Source organism: Mytilus edulis, chromosome 12 (assembly GCF_963676685.1).
Source record: "Mytilus edulis chromosome 12, xbMytEdul2.2, whole genome shotgun sequence".
NCBI classification, from domain to species: domain Eukaryota; kingdom Metazoa; phylum Mollusca; class Bivalvia; order Mytilida; family Mytilidae; genus Mytilus; species Mytilus edulis.
The window spans coordinates 78,488,949-78,504,200 of record NC_092355.1 but is presented as its reverse complement, the minus strand read 5'-3'; the positions used below and the strand labels follow the sequence as shown (position 1 = coordinate 78,504,200).

Here is a 15,252-nt window from a genome sequence, read left to right as displayed (position 1 = left end):
ACAAAAGGACAGACAGGTTGATGGACAGGGGTATATCATAATGCCCTCTACATTTTGTCGCAGAGGCATACAAAGTATTTGCTCATTGTTTATGGCCGTACGATGACATATAGTTGTTAATTTCTGTGTCATTTTGCCTCTTGTAGAGATGTCATTCATACCACATTTTATAAAAGTTTTGTATTAGCAACAATTTATTATTGTTCATTGAGCCATGAACATTAGGTCGATGTTAAAGAAAACTATGTGAGACAGAAAAGTACATCTTACATCCCATACTGAACATCGGATGACCGCAAGTTCTGGTGGATGGTCATAAGAACTTGTTTCAGAAAAAAATCACATCTCTATACCTGAAAGTTAGGTTAAGGTACATAGATATATTTTTTTCTGAGACAAGTTCCAATAATCAAACAAAAACAGACATATAAGAAAAATCAAATAAGAAATTGTTATGAAATATAAAATTTTCAAAACAGGTAAAACTTATGAATTCAGATAGTATTGGCATCATTCAATCTACCTCAACTATATTTAAAGTTTAATTTTTAACACTATTACCTAACCCCTCCGCATGACCTGTATTGGACATACAAATAGTAAAAGGCACTGGCATAGTAAAATCAGTCATTTAAGGACAATTACCCTTAAATCATATGTTATTCAGGTCTCAGACAGGGTATATACTGTGACATTCCCAGCTTACAGTTTATATCCCCTGACCTGAATTACACATATATTACGAATTACCCCTGACCTGAATTACACATATATTACGAATTACCCCTGACTTAATGTTATTTTCCAGTGCAGGTATTTGTTAAACATTCACAATGCAGCATGTATATTCATTACATGTTTATTGTTTCTTTAATATTTTGAGTAATCCATTGAAATGCACCTTTTTTACCTTGACATATTTTTTTCCGTTAAAAAATAGTTTCAATAAAATTTTTAGATATCATATTTTGTGTTTGTATGTGTGTGTGGCTTTGTTTTTTTACAACACATATATTGAGAAACCCAAACTGATATGTTCGGCATACGTGAAGAATTTTCTAATTTGCTTTGAACATAATTTTATCGTGTTTATAATAATTCATAATAACACTTTTAACATTAAATTTAAGTATTAAAAGTGTAAATTGTGTGATTTTGTATTTAAAATGTATTATTGACTGAAGCACATCATTATTTTCCCTCTGTGAGCCTCTGACATTCCTTAGTGTTCTGTATATCTTTTGACTACGTCACATTGTAACCGGTGTTATGATGACATTTTTGGGGGTTCCAATTGGGGATAAAAATATACCCCGGCAGTTTCCTGAATACATCTCTGTGTTGTTATCCAAACACAAACTTCGACACATTTTTAATCCGTAATATAAAGTGTTGTCTGGCAATTGTGGTAAAAAAAGTCAAATTTGGTCAATGTAGATCTTACAAATGTATATAATGATATTCAGAACTTTTTTGCCACTTACAGATATAAAGATGTTCAAAATATTAGACACTAACTGCATGTTATCGCTATGCTTATTATTTAGCTTAGGCTTCATGTAATGGTTGTTAGCAGGCAGAATCATCTGACAAATGTTGTCATCTTGGTGAACCAAGGATGACTATGGCCATTTTTGTGTACAAATGGTGTACCAGTTTCAGAGAAGATTGTTATGAAAGTTAATGTTCTCAGATTGATAAGACAAGCTTATTTGGTCCTTTTGACCAGGTGAGCTGAAAATGAAATAGATGTCCACAGTAATTAGGTTGTGAAGATTCTGTTAAAAGATTCAGTGAATTTGCAGCCCTGGTTTAGTCGTGAATATACTATTTAGACAGAAGACAAGGCAAACAAGGCATGGACATAGAAAACATATATTTTAATGGACGGAACTTGAGAAAAAAATGACGAAGAAGCATGAAAATCAATAAAGACTGAAATAGTGAAATCACAAAACAAGTAGGTTGAACATAGGATTGGAGATAGCAAAGGTAATAGCAAACAAATAAAATATAGAGGCTATCAAGAGCATGTGTAGCTCATCTAGGTCTTTGCGCATCGTTAACAATGGGAACTCTCCAACATGCCCACTTGTATTTGTAGTATTTTTATTTTCATTCATCTGATGAGTTAAGCCTTTTTCAACAGATTTTTATAGTTCGTTCTTATGTTGTACTGTTACACCCCTGTCCCAGGTTAGGGGGAGGGTTGGGATCACGCTAATATGTTTACCCCGCCACATTCTCTATGTATGTGCCTGTTCCAAGTCAGGAGCCTGTAATTCAGTGGTTGTCGTTTGTTTATGTGTTACATATTTTTTTTCGTTCACTTTTTGTAGATAAATCAGGCCGTTAGTTTTCTCGTTTGAATTGTTTTACATTGTCATTTCCAGGGCAAAATTTCCTTACAATTATTAATTCCGGGGCAGCAACCTAAGAACAGATTGTCCGATCCATCTGAAAATTTCACGGCAGATAGATCTTCACCTGATAAACAATTTTCCACAGCCAGATTTGCTTTAAATGCTTTGGTTTTTGAGTTATAAGCCAAAAAACGCATTGTACACCTATGTTCTATTTTTCGCCGTGGTGTCCATCTTGGTTGGATTGCCGGGTTATCGAACACATTTTTCAAACTAGATACCCCAAAGATGATTGTGGCAAAGTTTAGATTAATTTGGCCCAGTAGTTTCAAAGGAGAAGATTTTTATAAAAGATTACTAAGATTTACGAAAAATGGTTAAAAATTTACTATAAAGGGCAATAACTCCTAAAAGGGGTCAACTGACCATTTTGATAATGTTGCCTTATTTGTAAATCTTACTTTGCTGAACATTATTGCTGTTTACAGTTTATCTCTATCTATAATATGTTTCAAGATAATAACCAAAAACAGCAAAATTTCCTTAAAATTACCAATTCAGGGGCAGCAACCCAATAACAGGTTGTTTGATTCATCTGAAATTTTCAGGGCAGATAGATCTTCACCTGATAAACATTTTCAACCCATGTCAGATTTGCTCTAAATGCTTTGGTTTTTAAGTTATAAGCCAAAAACTGCATTTTACCCCTATGTTCTATTTTTAGCCATGGCGGCCATCTTGGTTGGTTGACCGGGTCCCCGGACACACTTTTTAAACTAGATACCCGAAAGATGATTGTGGCCAAGTTTGGTGTAATTTGGCCCAGTAGTTTCAGAGGAGAATATTTTTGTAAAAGTTAATGACGACGGACGCCGACGGACGCAAAGTGATGAGAAAAGCTCACTTGGCCCTTTGGGCCAGGTGAGCTAAAAATGGTACTCTTAAACATGTATAATGGAGAATATAAAATAATTGAATCAATAGAACATTTGCAAGTGGTTAACGTAACTAATGCCTCGTTCACACGTACCTTTAATTGCAATTGAATTTAATTCGAATGAGAATCGAATTCGCTAATCGCTTTCACACTCTTCTTTTTTTTTAATTCGAATAAACTAATTCACATTAGAAATACGTTTTTGTTAATCCGAATTAAAAGTTAACGTCGTTAGAACAGTAAAGCGAATTTGACGCGCATCCCAATTCAAATAAGAATTGACGTTAGGACGTTAAACTTTTCGAATGCGAATTAAACTAATTCGAATTAGTTAATGCGAATCGAATTCGAATTACGTGTGAACTCAGCATAAATTACGTACAATATGCAAGCTCTTCTTAAATATTTCATTATCTCTATTCATCAATATTGCAATATACTTTGGTGAAATTTAAATCAAAGCACCAAGGGCGCTTTAGGCAGTTAATTAAAAAAATCCAAGGCAAACGTGGCAGAAGTTAAGATGAATATTGTGGAAGAATTGGTTTAATTATTTACCTCAGCTATTTCAAGTATCAAAAAATGTTTGTACCTAAATGTTTCAACTATGTAATCCTACCATTTTCAAAACTTATTTCTAATTTGTTTTAAATGTTTCCTTTAAATTGAGCCATAAATGAACATTTTTATAGGCCCAGAAATAACTCAAAACATAATTAAAGTAAATTTAACCTAGACTTATTTTTTGCTTCAATTAAATTTAAAAATAAATAAGAAAACTTTTTGAAATGACAAACAGGAATATATATGGTTTAAGGGTGGTAATCTAGACCGTTTACAAATTCTCAAAAGGTGGGGGTTGATCCACAGGGGAATAACCTTTATTTCATATGATTTGTTTTAATGACCAATACAAGAATATATATGGTTTAAGGGGTTGGGATCTCGACCGTTTGCAAGATTTCAAAAAGAGGGGCAGGGGTTACCCCCGTGGACTTCCCCTATATTTCATTTGGTTTGTTTTATTGTCCAATACTATAAGTTATATAGTAAAATCCATAGGGGATGAGGCCGGAGGCCGAATTTCCTATGGATTTTATTCACCCTCTGTTGTTTACAGGGGGTCAGTAGTTAACCGTAAAAAGAATTTATCGCACGCTGGACTTTTTCTGCTGCGTTTTGCAGAAAAATGAACAATGAAACACAACAACATTATTAGATGACGTCACCGTCAACAGTAGACGTGACGTCATGAAGCCCCTATGAAATTTACTAACCTCCTACGGTTCCATAGAGGGTCATCACGCGACGGCGTTAAACAAATCACAACGTGATAATTTACCCGCGATGCGATAAAATAATACATATGGTTTAGTGGTGGGGATCTTGACCGTTTACAAGTTCTCAAACAGGATGGAGTAGGGTTGACCTCCAGGGACTCCCCCTATACTTCATTTGATATGTTATATTGTCCCATACATGAATAAATATGGTTTAGGGGTGGGAATCTCGACCGTTTACAAGTTCTCAAACAGAAGGGGTGGGGGTGACATTGGGGACTCCCCCTAATTATTTGATTTGTTTTATTGTCCCAGACCGTTTACAAGATAAAAGCATATTCTGAACTTGAAAAGGGGGATCCCCATATGGACTCACCCTATATTTTATTTGATTTGTTTTATTGTCCTGTTATCATCACTAAAGACCGTGTGTGTCTATCCGACTTACTGTTTTCAAGTTATACATTTGTAGTCTTTAGAAATTAAAAATAATAAAATCCAATAAGATTCTATAGAAAACCTCTCCCTTCTTTAGGCCCATCAAAATACCCCTAAATAGACCATAAGGCACACACGAAAGATTGATGGCTCGCCTAGACATGTTTATCTAACATTTTCTGAAACCCTTTGAAAATCTGACAAGCGGTTCTTGAGAACCGCTGCCGACAAGTTCATCTTTAAGGCAGCGACAGGGGACTCGGTCTGACTTGTCTCTGGGACGAGTTGTCCCGTATTCCTTCAAACATACTGTTGATTTTAAGTTCTATTTCAATCATAAAATAACGACAACTTTATTAAGGTCAGAGATTAACGGAATATTATGATAAAAGAAAGGAATCTAAATGTGCATACATTTAATTGAAATCAATTAAGTAATCAAAATATTCTTAAACAAACACAATATCATGATTAACAATACTTACTATTAATTGGGCTTTATTTCATCAGAATCAATGATATACTTACTAACTTACGTTTCGTGCAAGTTATAAAATGACCGCCAACTTATACTACTATACGTGACGTCAAACAATATTCCTGTGCATTTTGCCATTTGCGAAATGTAAACGACTTGTAATTAGAGATTTTCGGCGATGAAATATTTCATACAATTGTTCTTTGACAAATAACAAAACGCATCAACAACGAATAGACAAGAACAGTCATATTCCTGACTTGGTACAGGCATTTTCAAATGCAGTCAATCCCACAATAATCAATGTCGATATGAAAGTCAATAGATTTCAAGATTTTTGTTTGCCAGGCACTGATATACATAATCTGATCACAGATACACAGGGAAATGATCTGATTAGAAAACAAGATTGGAGAAAAGCCATGGTCTCCCTACTTCTGCAAATTTAATATATATATTTTTTTCTGTTTTACATGATTACATATTACATATATGGACATACAATGACAGATGGATATTGTTAATTTGCTATTAGTCAATACAATGTCAGCTCATAGAAATGATAGATGTAATTGAAAATAAAAAAAATGTCCATCTTCCTTTAAACTAGACTGGTTCCTTACATGAACCAAATCTTATTGATATATTTTTAAAAAAGCTGTAAAGTAACATGTTACCTTGTCTCTTACGACGGCCACTAAACATAAAGTTAACAATCAGGACCAATCCCTTCTGTCCCTCTTTCTTGTCATACACATCCTGAAACATGTAATTTTTAAAATAAGTGATATTTTTCAAGAAAACAGAATCATATACAAAATACATAATTTTTCTCTGCATTTCTTGTGGTCCAGTTTATAATGTTTAGCAAAACTTGTTCTCTTAAAAATTATCAACCAGGTGAGCTTAAGATGGACTAATGAATAAAATGGGCAGGTTGCATGGAGAATGGTGTTTACTAGGGATGTCACATCTTTAAAGATTTACTAATCGAGTACTCGTTGGATTTGCCGAGCGATACTCAATTACTCGCTTGGAAAAACATCTACAAAACGGAAACATAAAATTATACCCATTTTATGTATTGTGGGTCGTTGTCTTATGGACGTAAAACCCTCAACATTATTACCTAGGACTAGAAAATAGTTCTAGGAATTTTATACAATAATTAACAGCTCATTTACTACTCGTACCAATTAAGTATACTGGCAATAATATAATCCATTAATTAATAAACATCTTCAGAAAATTGATTACTCAAACAACAGTATTTGGGAACCGCAAAAAAACCATTTCATTATCAACAAATTGTGATGATTAGAACTTACTGATGGCTTTAATCATTTTCTAAGAGTCTACACAGGGTGCAACAAATTTGTTCTTACTTAGAAATAGTATCTTTGTCAATTTTTTTCTGGGACGAGACGATTTCTCAACTTTGTAACGCAATTAACAGGCCTGCTGATGAAAACAGTTGCTCTTACGGTACAGAGGTGAGTGAATGAATACTCGATACTCGGTACTACCGAGCGATACTCGAGTACTAGGTACTCTAGTACTCTTTAACATCCTACAGTGTAAAACCAAATATACTGAATATTTAAATATATAGAAATAAGATTTTAACAAATAAATAATGGGGAATGTTTTTTATACAGCTCCATAATCATGATAATGGAAGGTACACAACCTCAATATGTTTTGAAAACATTCAATGATGTTCCAAAGATCTGGGTTAAGAACAAAAAATGTTACCATATTTTGAAAATGTTTCTTAGGAAATAAATAAGTTCTTCTGAAATCTGAAACAAGAGTGTACACGCTGAAATGTCTCGCCTGCTTTTTTTCTCTTTAATTTTATGTTGATAGTCCTAAATTTAAAGCTTTACTACAAATATCACATTAAATGAAATCAAATGCGAATGTCATACAAGTGAGAGGTTCAGCTAGCTATAAACCAGGTTTAATCCACCATTTTCTACATAAGAAAATGCCTGTACCAAGTCAGGAATATGACAGTTGTTATTCTTTCGTTTGATGTGTTTGAGCTTTTGATTTTGCCTTTTGATTAGGGACTTTCCGTTCGGAATTTGTCTAGGAGTTAAGTTTTTCTGTGATTTTACTTTTTTTTACCATGATCCAGGAAAATGAGGCCAAGTTCAGATAAACAAAATAGGAAATACATGTGCACCTTTCAATCATTCCATACAAAAAATATAGTTAGACCTATTGCTTATAGTTTCTAAGAAACAAACATAACCTTGAAAACTAAACACTGACCAATGATCCATGAAATGATGTCAAGGTCAGATGAACCCTGTCAGACAGACATGTTCAACTTACAATCAATCTATGTATTAAATATAGTTGACCTATTGCTTATAGTATATAAGAAACAGAGTCAGATGATAACTACCAGACAGACATATACACCTTACAATCATTCCACACACACAATATAGTTGACCTATTGCTTATAGTTTAAGAAAAACAGAACAAAACACTAACACTTAACACTAAGCAATGAACCGTGAAAATGAGGTCAAGGAAAATAAAACCGGTCAGACTGACATGTACATTGTAAAATATTTCCATACACCAAATAAAGTTGACCTATTGCATATAGTATTAGAAAATACAATGCTTCGCCGAGCGCAGCCTGATACGACCGCAGGATCGAACCTTGAACAGTTGGGGCAAGTTCGGACATAATATTCAAGCTTGATACTGTCTGAATTTAGATTATTTTTTTTTTTTAATAAAATAAATCCTTTATTGCACATTTCTCTGCTGTTTACAACTTACTCGACTCACAGCATTCAGTCGAGTATCCCTGTAAATTAGTTACTGTTTAACCAGGGAGATTATACAGTAAAAATATTAACTATTAATTATGATTAGTTATACAATAATAATATATAAATACATTGATTTTGACAATTTGTCTTTTGCAGTTTCCTCATATTACGTGATTACGGAATTTGTACTATCTATTGTCCGCTATTGATTTTAGGTTTATCGTTAATCTTACCTTTTGATCAAAACAAGATCACGTGAAAGTTGAGATGATCGGATAATTAAAGAATGCCACGTGTATTGATGATGAGCAGAAGGCTCTCATCTAATTAAGTGTCTATAATGGTGAGTTTTGGAAATATTTCAGTTGTTTTATGATAATTTATTGAAAGCATCATGATTTATTTTAAAATATCAAAGAATTTCTGTTCTGACATTAGATAGTACAAGGTCAATGTTCAGTAAGCATGCTGATTTTTGTACAGGTAAACCTTGATCATTTGTCACATTTAAACACACACATGAAATTTGTTTACATTGCCTATGAGTCATTCTACATGATATTTGTAATGATATTAAATAAAAATACATTTTATGATTTTATAATATAAACATAGTTATTATATATTTTTATAAACATCACACAAAAACCTACTTGTTTTTTTATCAAGAGTTTTCATACTATCAAAGTATTGTTGAAATTCTAACTTAAAAATTCTGTAAACATCAACATTTTTTTGTTTATACTCTGATGCATATGTAGATTTATGAATAGAGAACATTAATACAGTCAGAAACAGATTGATGTCATAGTAGTTTTTATCATATATTTTATACCCAAGTATTAGATTTTTGAAAGAGATTATATGTGTCCCCATTTTTATTTTGTCAAGCAGTAATTTGACTTTTTTCCAAAAATTTTTAAAGTATTGGCATGTGATGAAAAAGTGTTCATAGTTTTCTAATTGGTTGCAAATATGGCATTGGTCATCACTTTTCAGTTGCCAGATGTGCAATAGCTGTTTACAAGGAAGGATATAGTGAAGTAGCTTCCACCTGAATATTTTTAACTTGTTAACGTGTAAGCTGTAAAATATAAAGTTAAGCATTTTGTATAAGTAGCTTGACGATTCTAATTTAAATTGTGTTTTCCATTTTAGAAAGCCAATTGGTGTTTTTTCCTCTATATTACATGAATTAATGCTTTTATATATTTCTTTTGATGGAAGGTTTTCAATGCAGATCAATTTTGTGTTGTTTTGTGTTTTTAAGTATAGTTTTTTATCTGTTTTAACTTGAGTACAACATGATTTATCTGATTTCATTTCCATTTGCCACTTTTTTGGTATTGCATTTTTTATTCTCGATAGTTCTGATATCCAATTTGATTTAATTGTTAGTTTATTTAATACAATCTTTTGTGAAATGTTTCCTTCTTTGTCGATTATATCATTAATAAATAGTATCCCATTTGTTATCCAATTTGAAAATATTAAGCATTTGTTTTGAAATTTTATATGCTTATTGCCCCAAATATATTGTTGTCTTATATTAATAAAAGTTGTATTGTTTTTGTTTGAGATATTTTTTATTTTAAACCAACTTTTAATTATTTCTAAGTAAAAAAGAGGGAGTGTTTTACTAAGGTTTGGGATTGCTTTTATGCTACCTGGATTCATGTTGAATAAAGAAAAGTTTTCTCCAAATATATTAAAAAAGAAAAGGGGAATAACTTTCCAGTTTGCAAAGTGTGTTGATGTTAAACGTTTGACCCAGGATAATTGTATAGCTGATAGAGAATTGTCAATATTAACTCTGAATTTAGATTAAGATTACATTTTTTACATAATATAGGTTTCTGACACAAAATAAATGTGGTCAAAGATCTTTAAAATTTGAAATGAGACATTTAATTTACCTAGTATCGTCTGATATCTAAAAGTAAACAACATGGTTAAATTCAGCATATAAAAAACACAAAAAACTTACCTTCATATGGACTAATTTGAAAACAGGGTCCAACATTAAAACAAATCTAAATGCACAATAAGATTCAGCATATCATCATTGATCATAGAGCCGCAACAATTCAGTTTTTGATGAAATCAAACAAAGTTTAATTTTGGACCCTTTGGACCTTAATGTAGACCAATTAAAAATGGGGCCCAATATTCAAAATAGTAATACAAGGTTAGAACCCCCAAAAACTAAAGACTAAATCAATCCAATTGAAATTGGTTAAAAGATTTGTATTAATTTTCAATTGAAGATTTCTTATTATTGCACAATACCATGAATACTGTCATAACTGTCCTGTTGCACAATACTTAGTTAAATCTGTTATATATATAATAAATGACACACTCTGTTTGGTGTGCATCTCCTGCCATATCAGTATTTGTTGCTTTTATATATAAATCATAAATAATCAATGTAAAAATGGATTTTTTTTTTGGAGAAAAAAAAACCAACAACAGTGCACATACTGAAATGTCTCGCCTTCTTTACTTATCTTTGATATTATGTTGATAGTCCTAAATATAAAGCTTTACTACAACTATCACATACATAAACTTTACATGATCCAAGAAAATGCTTTATTACAACTGTCACACAAACTTAACAACAACAAAGAAAACTAAACATTGACCAATGAGCCATGAAAATGAGGTCAAGGTCAGATGAATTATGCCAGGCAGACATGTTCAGCTAACAATTCTTCCATACAAAAAAAGTTGACCTATTGCTTATAGTTAAAGAAAAAACAGACTTGAACACAAAAACTCAACACTGAGCAATGAACCTTAAAAATGAGGTCAAGGTGAAATAAAAACTGCGTAACTGACATATAGATCATAAAATATTTCCATACACCAAATATAGTTGACCTATTGCATATAGTATTAGAAAAAAAGACCAAAACTTAAAAACTTAACTTTGACAACTGAACCATGAAAATGAGGTCAAGGTCAGATGACACCTGCCAGCTAGACATGTACACCTTACAATCATTCCATACACCGAATATACTAGCCATATTGTTTATAGTATCTGAGATATGGACTTGACCACCAAACTTAACCTTATTCACTAATCCATGAAATGAGGTTGAGGTCAAGTGAAAACTGTCTGACGGGAATGAGGACCTTGCAAGGTACGCACATTACAAATGTAGTTATCCTATTACTTATAATAAGAGAGAATTCAACATTACAAAAAATCTATTTTTCAAGTAGTCATAGAACCTTGAAAATGAGGTCAAGGACATTGGACATGTGACTGACGGAAACTTCTTAACATGATGAATCTATATACAAAGTATGAAGCATCCAGGTCGTCCACTTTTTCGCTTTTAAGAAGTTATCTTACGCCGCGGCCGCTGAAGCCGCAGTCGGATCCCTATCCCTATATCAAGCTTTCTGCGACGGCTCGACAAAAAAATATGAAAAAACAATCCTCTCCAAAAATTTGAAATTTTAAAAAATTTTGCAAAAAGAAATATGAACCCCCAAAAAATTATAAAAAAAAATTCACCCAAACTTTTTGAACCCCCAATTTTTTTCTGAAATTTTGAAGATTATTTTCATTTCAGGACAAATGTACAATTTCAGAGTTCCATAAACTCTAACACGAGTTATTGTCTGGAAACTAGAAAAATGCTTGTTTTTTGCCCCTTTTTTGCCCATAATTTCTGAACATTGGGGCAATTACCCCATACTCAACCCCAGCCTTCCCTTTGTGGTACGGAACCTTGTAGTACAATTTCAGAGAGATCCAGACACTAAAACACAAGTTATTGTCTGGAAACTAGAAACATGCTTGTTTCTGGCCCCTTTTTATCTCCTAATTCCTGAACATTTGTGGGCAATTACCCCATACTCAATATCAGTCTTCCCTTTGTGATATGGAACCTTGTGGTACAATGGCAGAGAGATCAATACACTTACACACAAGTTATTGTCTAGAAACTACAAAAATGCTTGTTTTTGGCCCCCAATTCACAAACTGTTGGTACCATAACCCCCAAAATCAATCCCAACCTTTCTGGTATTGAACTTTGGTAAAATTTCATAGAGATCCATTCACTTAAACTAAAGTTATTGTTTGAAATAAAAATTTTGACGACGCCGACGACGACATAATAACATTAAACAAATGCAATGTTTTTTACGGTCGTATACAAAGACCACAACACAAAAACTTAACTTTAACCACTGAACCCTAAAAATGAGGTCAAGGTCAGATGACACCTGCCAGTTGGACGTGTACACCTTGAAATCATTTCAAACACCAAATATAGTAGATCTATTGCTTATAGTGTCTGATATATGGACTTAACCACGAAATCTTAACCTTGTTCACTGATCCATGAAATGAGGTTGAGGTTCAGATGAAAACTGTCTGACAGGCATGATGACCTAGCAAGATATGCACATACTAACGAGTGTTTATATTACTAATAATAAGAGAGAAATTAACATTTCAAAAAAATCTTAATTAAACCATGAAAATAAGGTCAAGAACAATGGACAGATGACAGATGGAAACTTCACAACTTAAGGCATCTATATACATGATATACAAAGTTTTAAGCAACTAGGTCTTCCACTGTCTAAAATATAAAGCTTGTAAGTACTCAGTTAACACGGCCACTGTTTTTATGTACATGATGCAACATTTAAACATTTTACTTACATCTGGTTGACCTGACCATTCACCAATAAACTCATGGGTTTTATCACATGTTTCACACCGATATGGTGTAGACAGCTCTCCACTAAAGCCATTAGTACCTGTCACAAACTTTGATTTTGTAAGGCCACATTCCCACCTCTCCTCAAATTTTACATTTGACATCTTAAATCTTGTATTTATTATATTTTCTAATTCCTCCCTTACAAAGATTGCAATGGGTTTGTACAGTCCTCTTTCAATTCTTGGCCCAAATTCCCAAACCTGGATCTGAATAGAATTTGGACCTGTCGAAACAAGCAACTTCCTCAATTTTGTCATCTGTACCTCAAAGACCGCAGCGTCCCTTAAAAGGGCAATTCTCTTCTGCTGGTTAGGAACAACCACTTCTGTAAGATTATACTTCCTACACAGTGAAGCAATCAAATGATTCATAAGATGTGGTGGCAGAAATCTAAACACAAAATATAACCAAGTGGATTTTTCAAAGTTATTTTCTGTCAAATTGAGCATTTCGTAAATATCACGCTGTGATTCTTCTTTAATCATACAAGGAACATAATAACAAAGATTCTTACTTGCAGCATCTCTCTCTGATATGTTTGGACGTATAATGATATCAAATTTCTCCATAACGTTCAGGATATGATATTTATACTTTAAAATTGTTTCATCTTGTTTGAATATATCTTCTAAAACCTCACTATGTAATACTCCTCTATTACGTAAATCATTCCATTTGCTCTTATTCCAATATCTCCTTACACTTGATTGAAATTTTTCTGCTGTTACTATATGCTTAAAGGCATCAGACAACCATTGTGTATCTAATATAATATAATCAGGAAGATCCTCGAAATAAACCAAAGATCTAATTTCATGGTGGAATTTTAGATACAACGTGAGTTCTTCATCGCTTAACGGCTTTGGTGATTCCGTAGAGATACTCTTTATATCTTTTAAGGAAATTATTGGAATATTTAAATTCTTCTTCTTCTCTTGGAGAAGTTTTTCCAGCTGAATGAATTTTAAAGGATAATCTTTATTCCATGCTCTCATTGTTCTTGCTAAGTTTAAGATACCTTGTCTTATATGTTTGAATTTGCTGTTCTCATCCTCTGTATTCGAAATAAAATATTCTTCCCTTATATGTTTACATGCATCGTCAGAAACATGTTGGGTATATTTATCCATGCGTTCTTTACATGCATCTTCAATCTACAAAATGAAAATGTTTTGTCATATTTGTTTTCACCAAGAAATACACAAATGAGATGATTATGATGAATGAGTGTTTAATGTCCAGTGGTAGATTTACAAGAATATCTGGATCAGAACTTGTTAATATGTGATGTACATATAGTGGAAGATATTAGCAAGCAAAATCGAGGGAATTGTGCAAATGGTGATACAAGCATGAAAATGACCACAAAGCATCATTATTATATACTTTTAAAGAAATCACTGCTGGCCATTCAAAAAAATATTTTTTTCAAGATGGCCACGGCCATTTTCTAAAATGGCTAATTTCTTCAGTTAGAAAATATATTGATTTTTCTGGAAAACTTTTCTTTTACCTTCTTTTATTAAAAAACAATCATTATGTTTGGCGTCTACCTTCCTTACATCATATATTTATTAAAAATGAATATTTGACACATCCAGTATTTGCGCATGCGCGGAAATGTGACAAAATTCTTTCAAAATCATTTGAACTATTTACTATATATTTAGTGTTTTCGGATTTCTAATGATATTATGAATTGGTTTGATAACATTTTTTCAAAGTTATTATACACATGTGTTTTACACTTTTGCGCATGTGCAAACTATTTATAGACATCAAGAGCGATTTGTATACACTGCCAGGAAATTCTCAGGTATTCGTTGAATAATCGAAAATGTGGTGAATCCTGCAGAAATATCAATTGTAACTGCAGATCAGCCGCTTTTGGAAATGCCTAAGCAAATTCACTGGGAATGGTCTGATTTGTACGGACAAGATAAGTTTATCGTCATGTTTGGTTGATTGCACATTGAAATGACTTGTTATAAAACTCTTGGTGATATATTGCGTGATAAGGGATGGACATGTTGTCTAACTAAGGCCAATATTGCACCACCATGAACGGCAGATTCTTTTTATGTATGTTTAAAAGTACCTAGGAATAGACTGGCGCATCAGACATAGTTTCATAGTTTTTAGAGAAAACTCAGCCGCAGAAAACTGTGTAGCAGGAGCATATTATACACAATATTACAACATAG

General features: G+C 32.7%; 1 protein-coding gene across 1 annotated transcript in view; it reads right to left on the bottom strand.

The window, feature by feature from the left end:
* LOC139497230 (uncharacterized) overlaps positions 1-15,252 on the bottom strand; it is a 67,997-nt gene that overhangs the window by 24,140 nt on the left and 28,605 nt on the right. Inside the window, exons 4-5 of the mRNA XM_071285358.1 lie at positions 12,988-14,202; positions 6,174-6,255 (exon numbers count right to left, since the gene is read on the bottom strand). Of these exons, the coding sequence (XP_071141459.1) occupies positions 6,174-6,255; positions 12,988-14,202 (1,297 nt within the window). The remainder of the gene's footprint in view (positions 1-6,173; positions 6,256-12,987; positions 14,203-15,252) is intronic.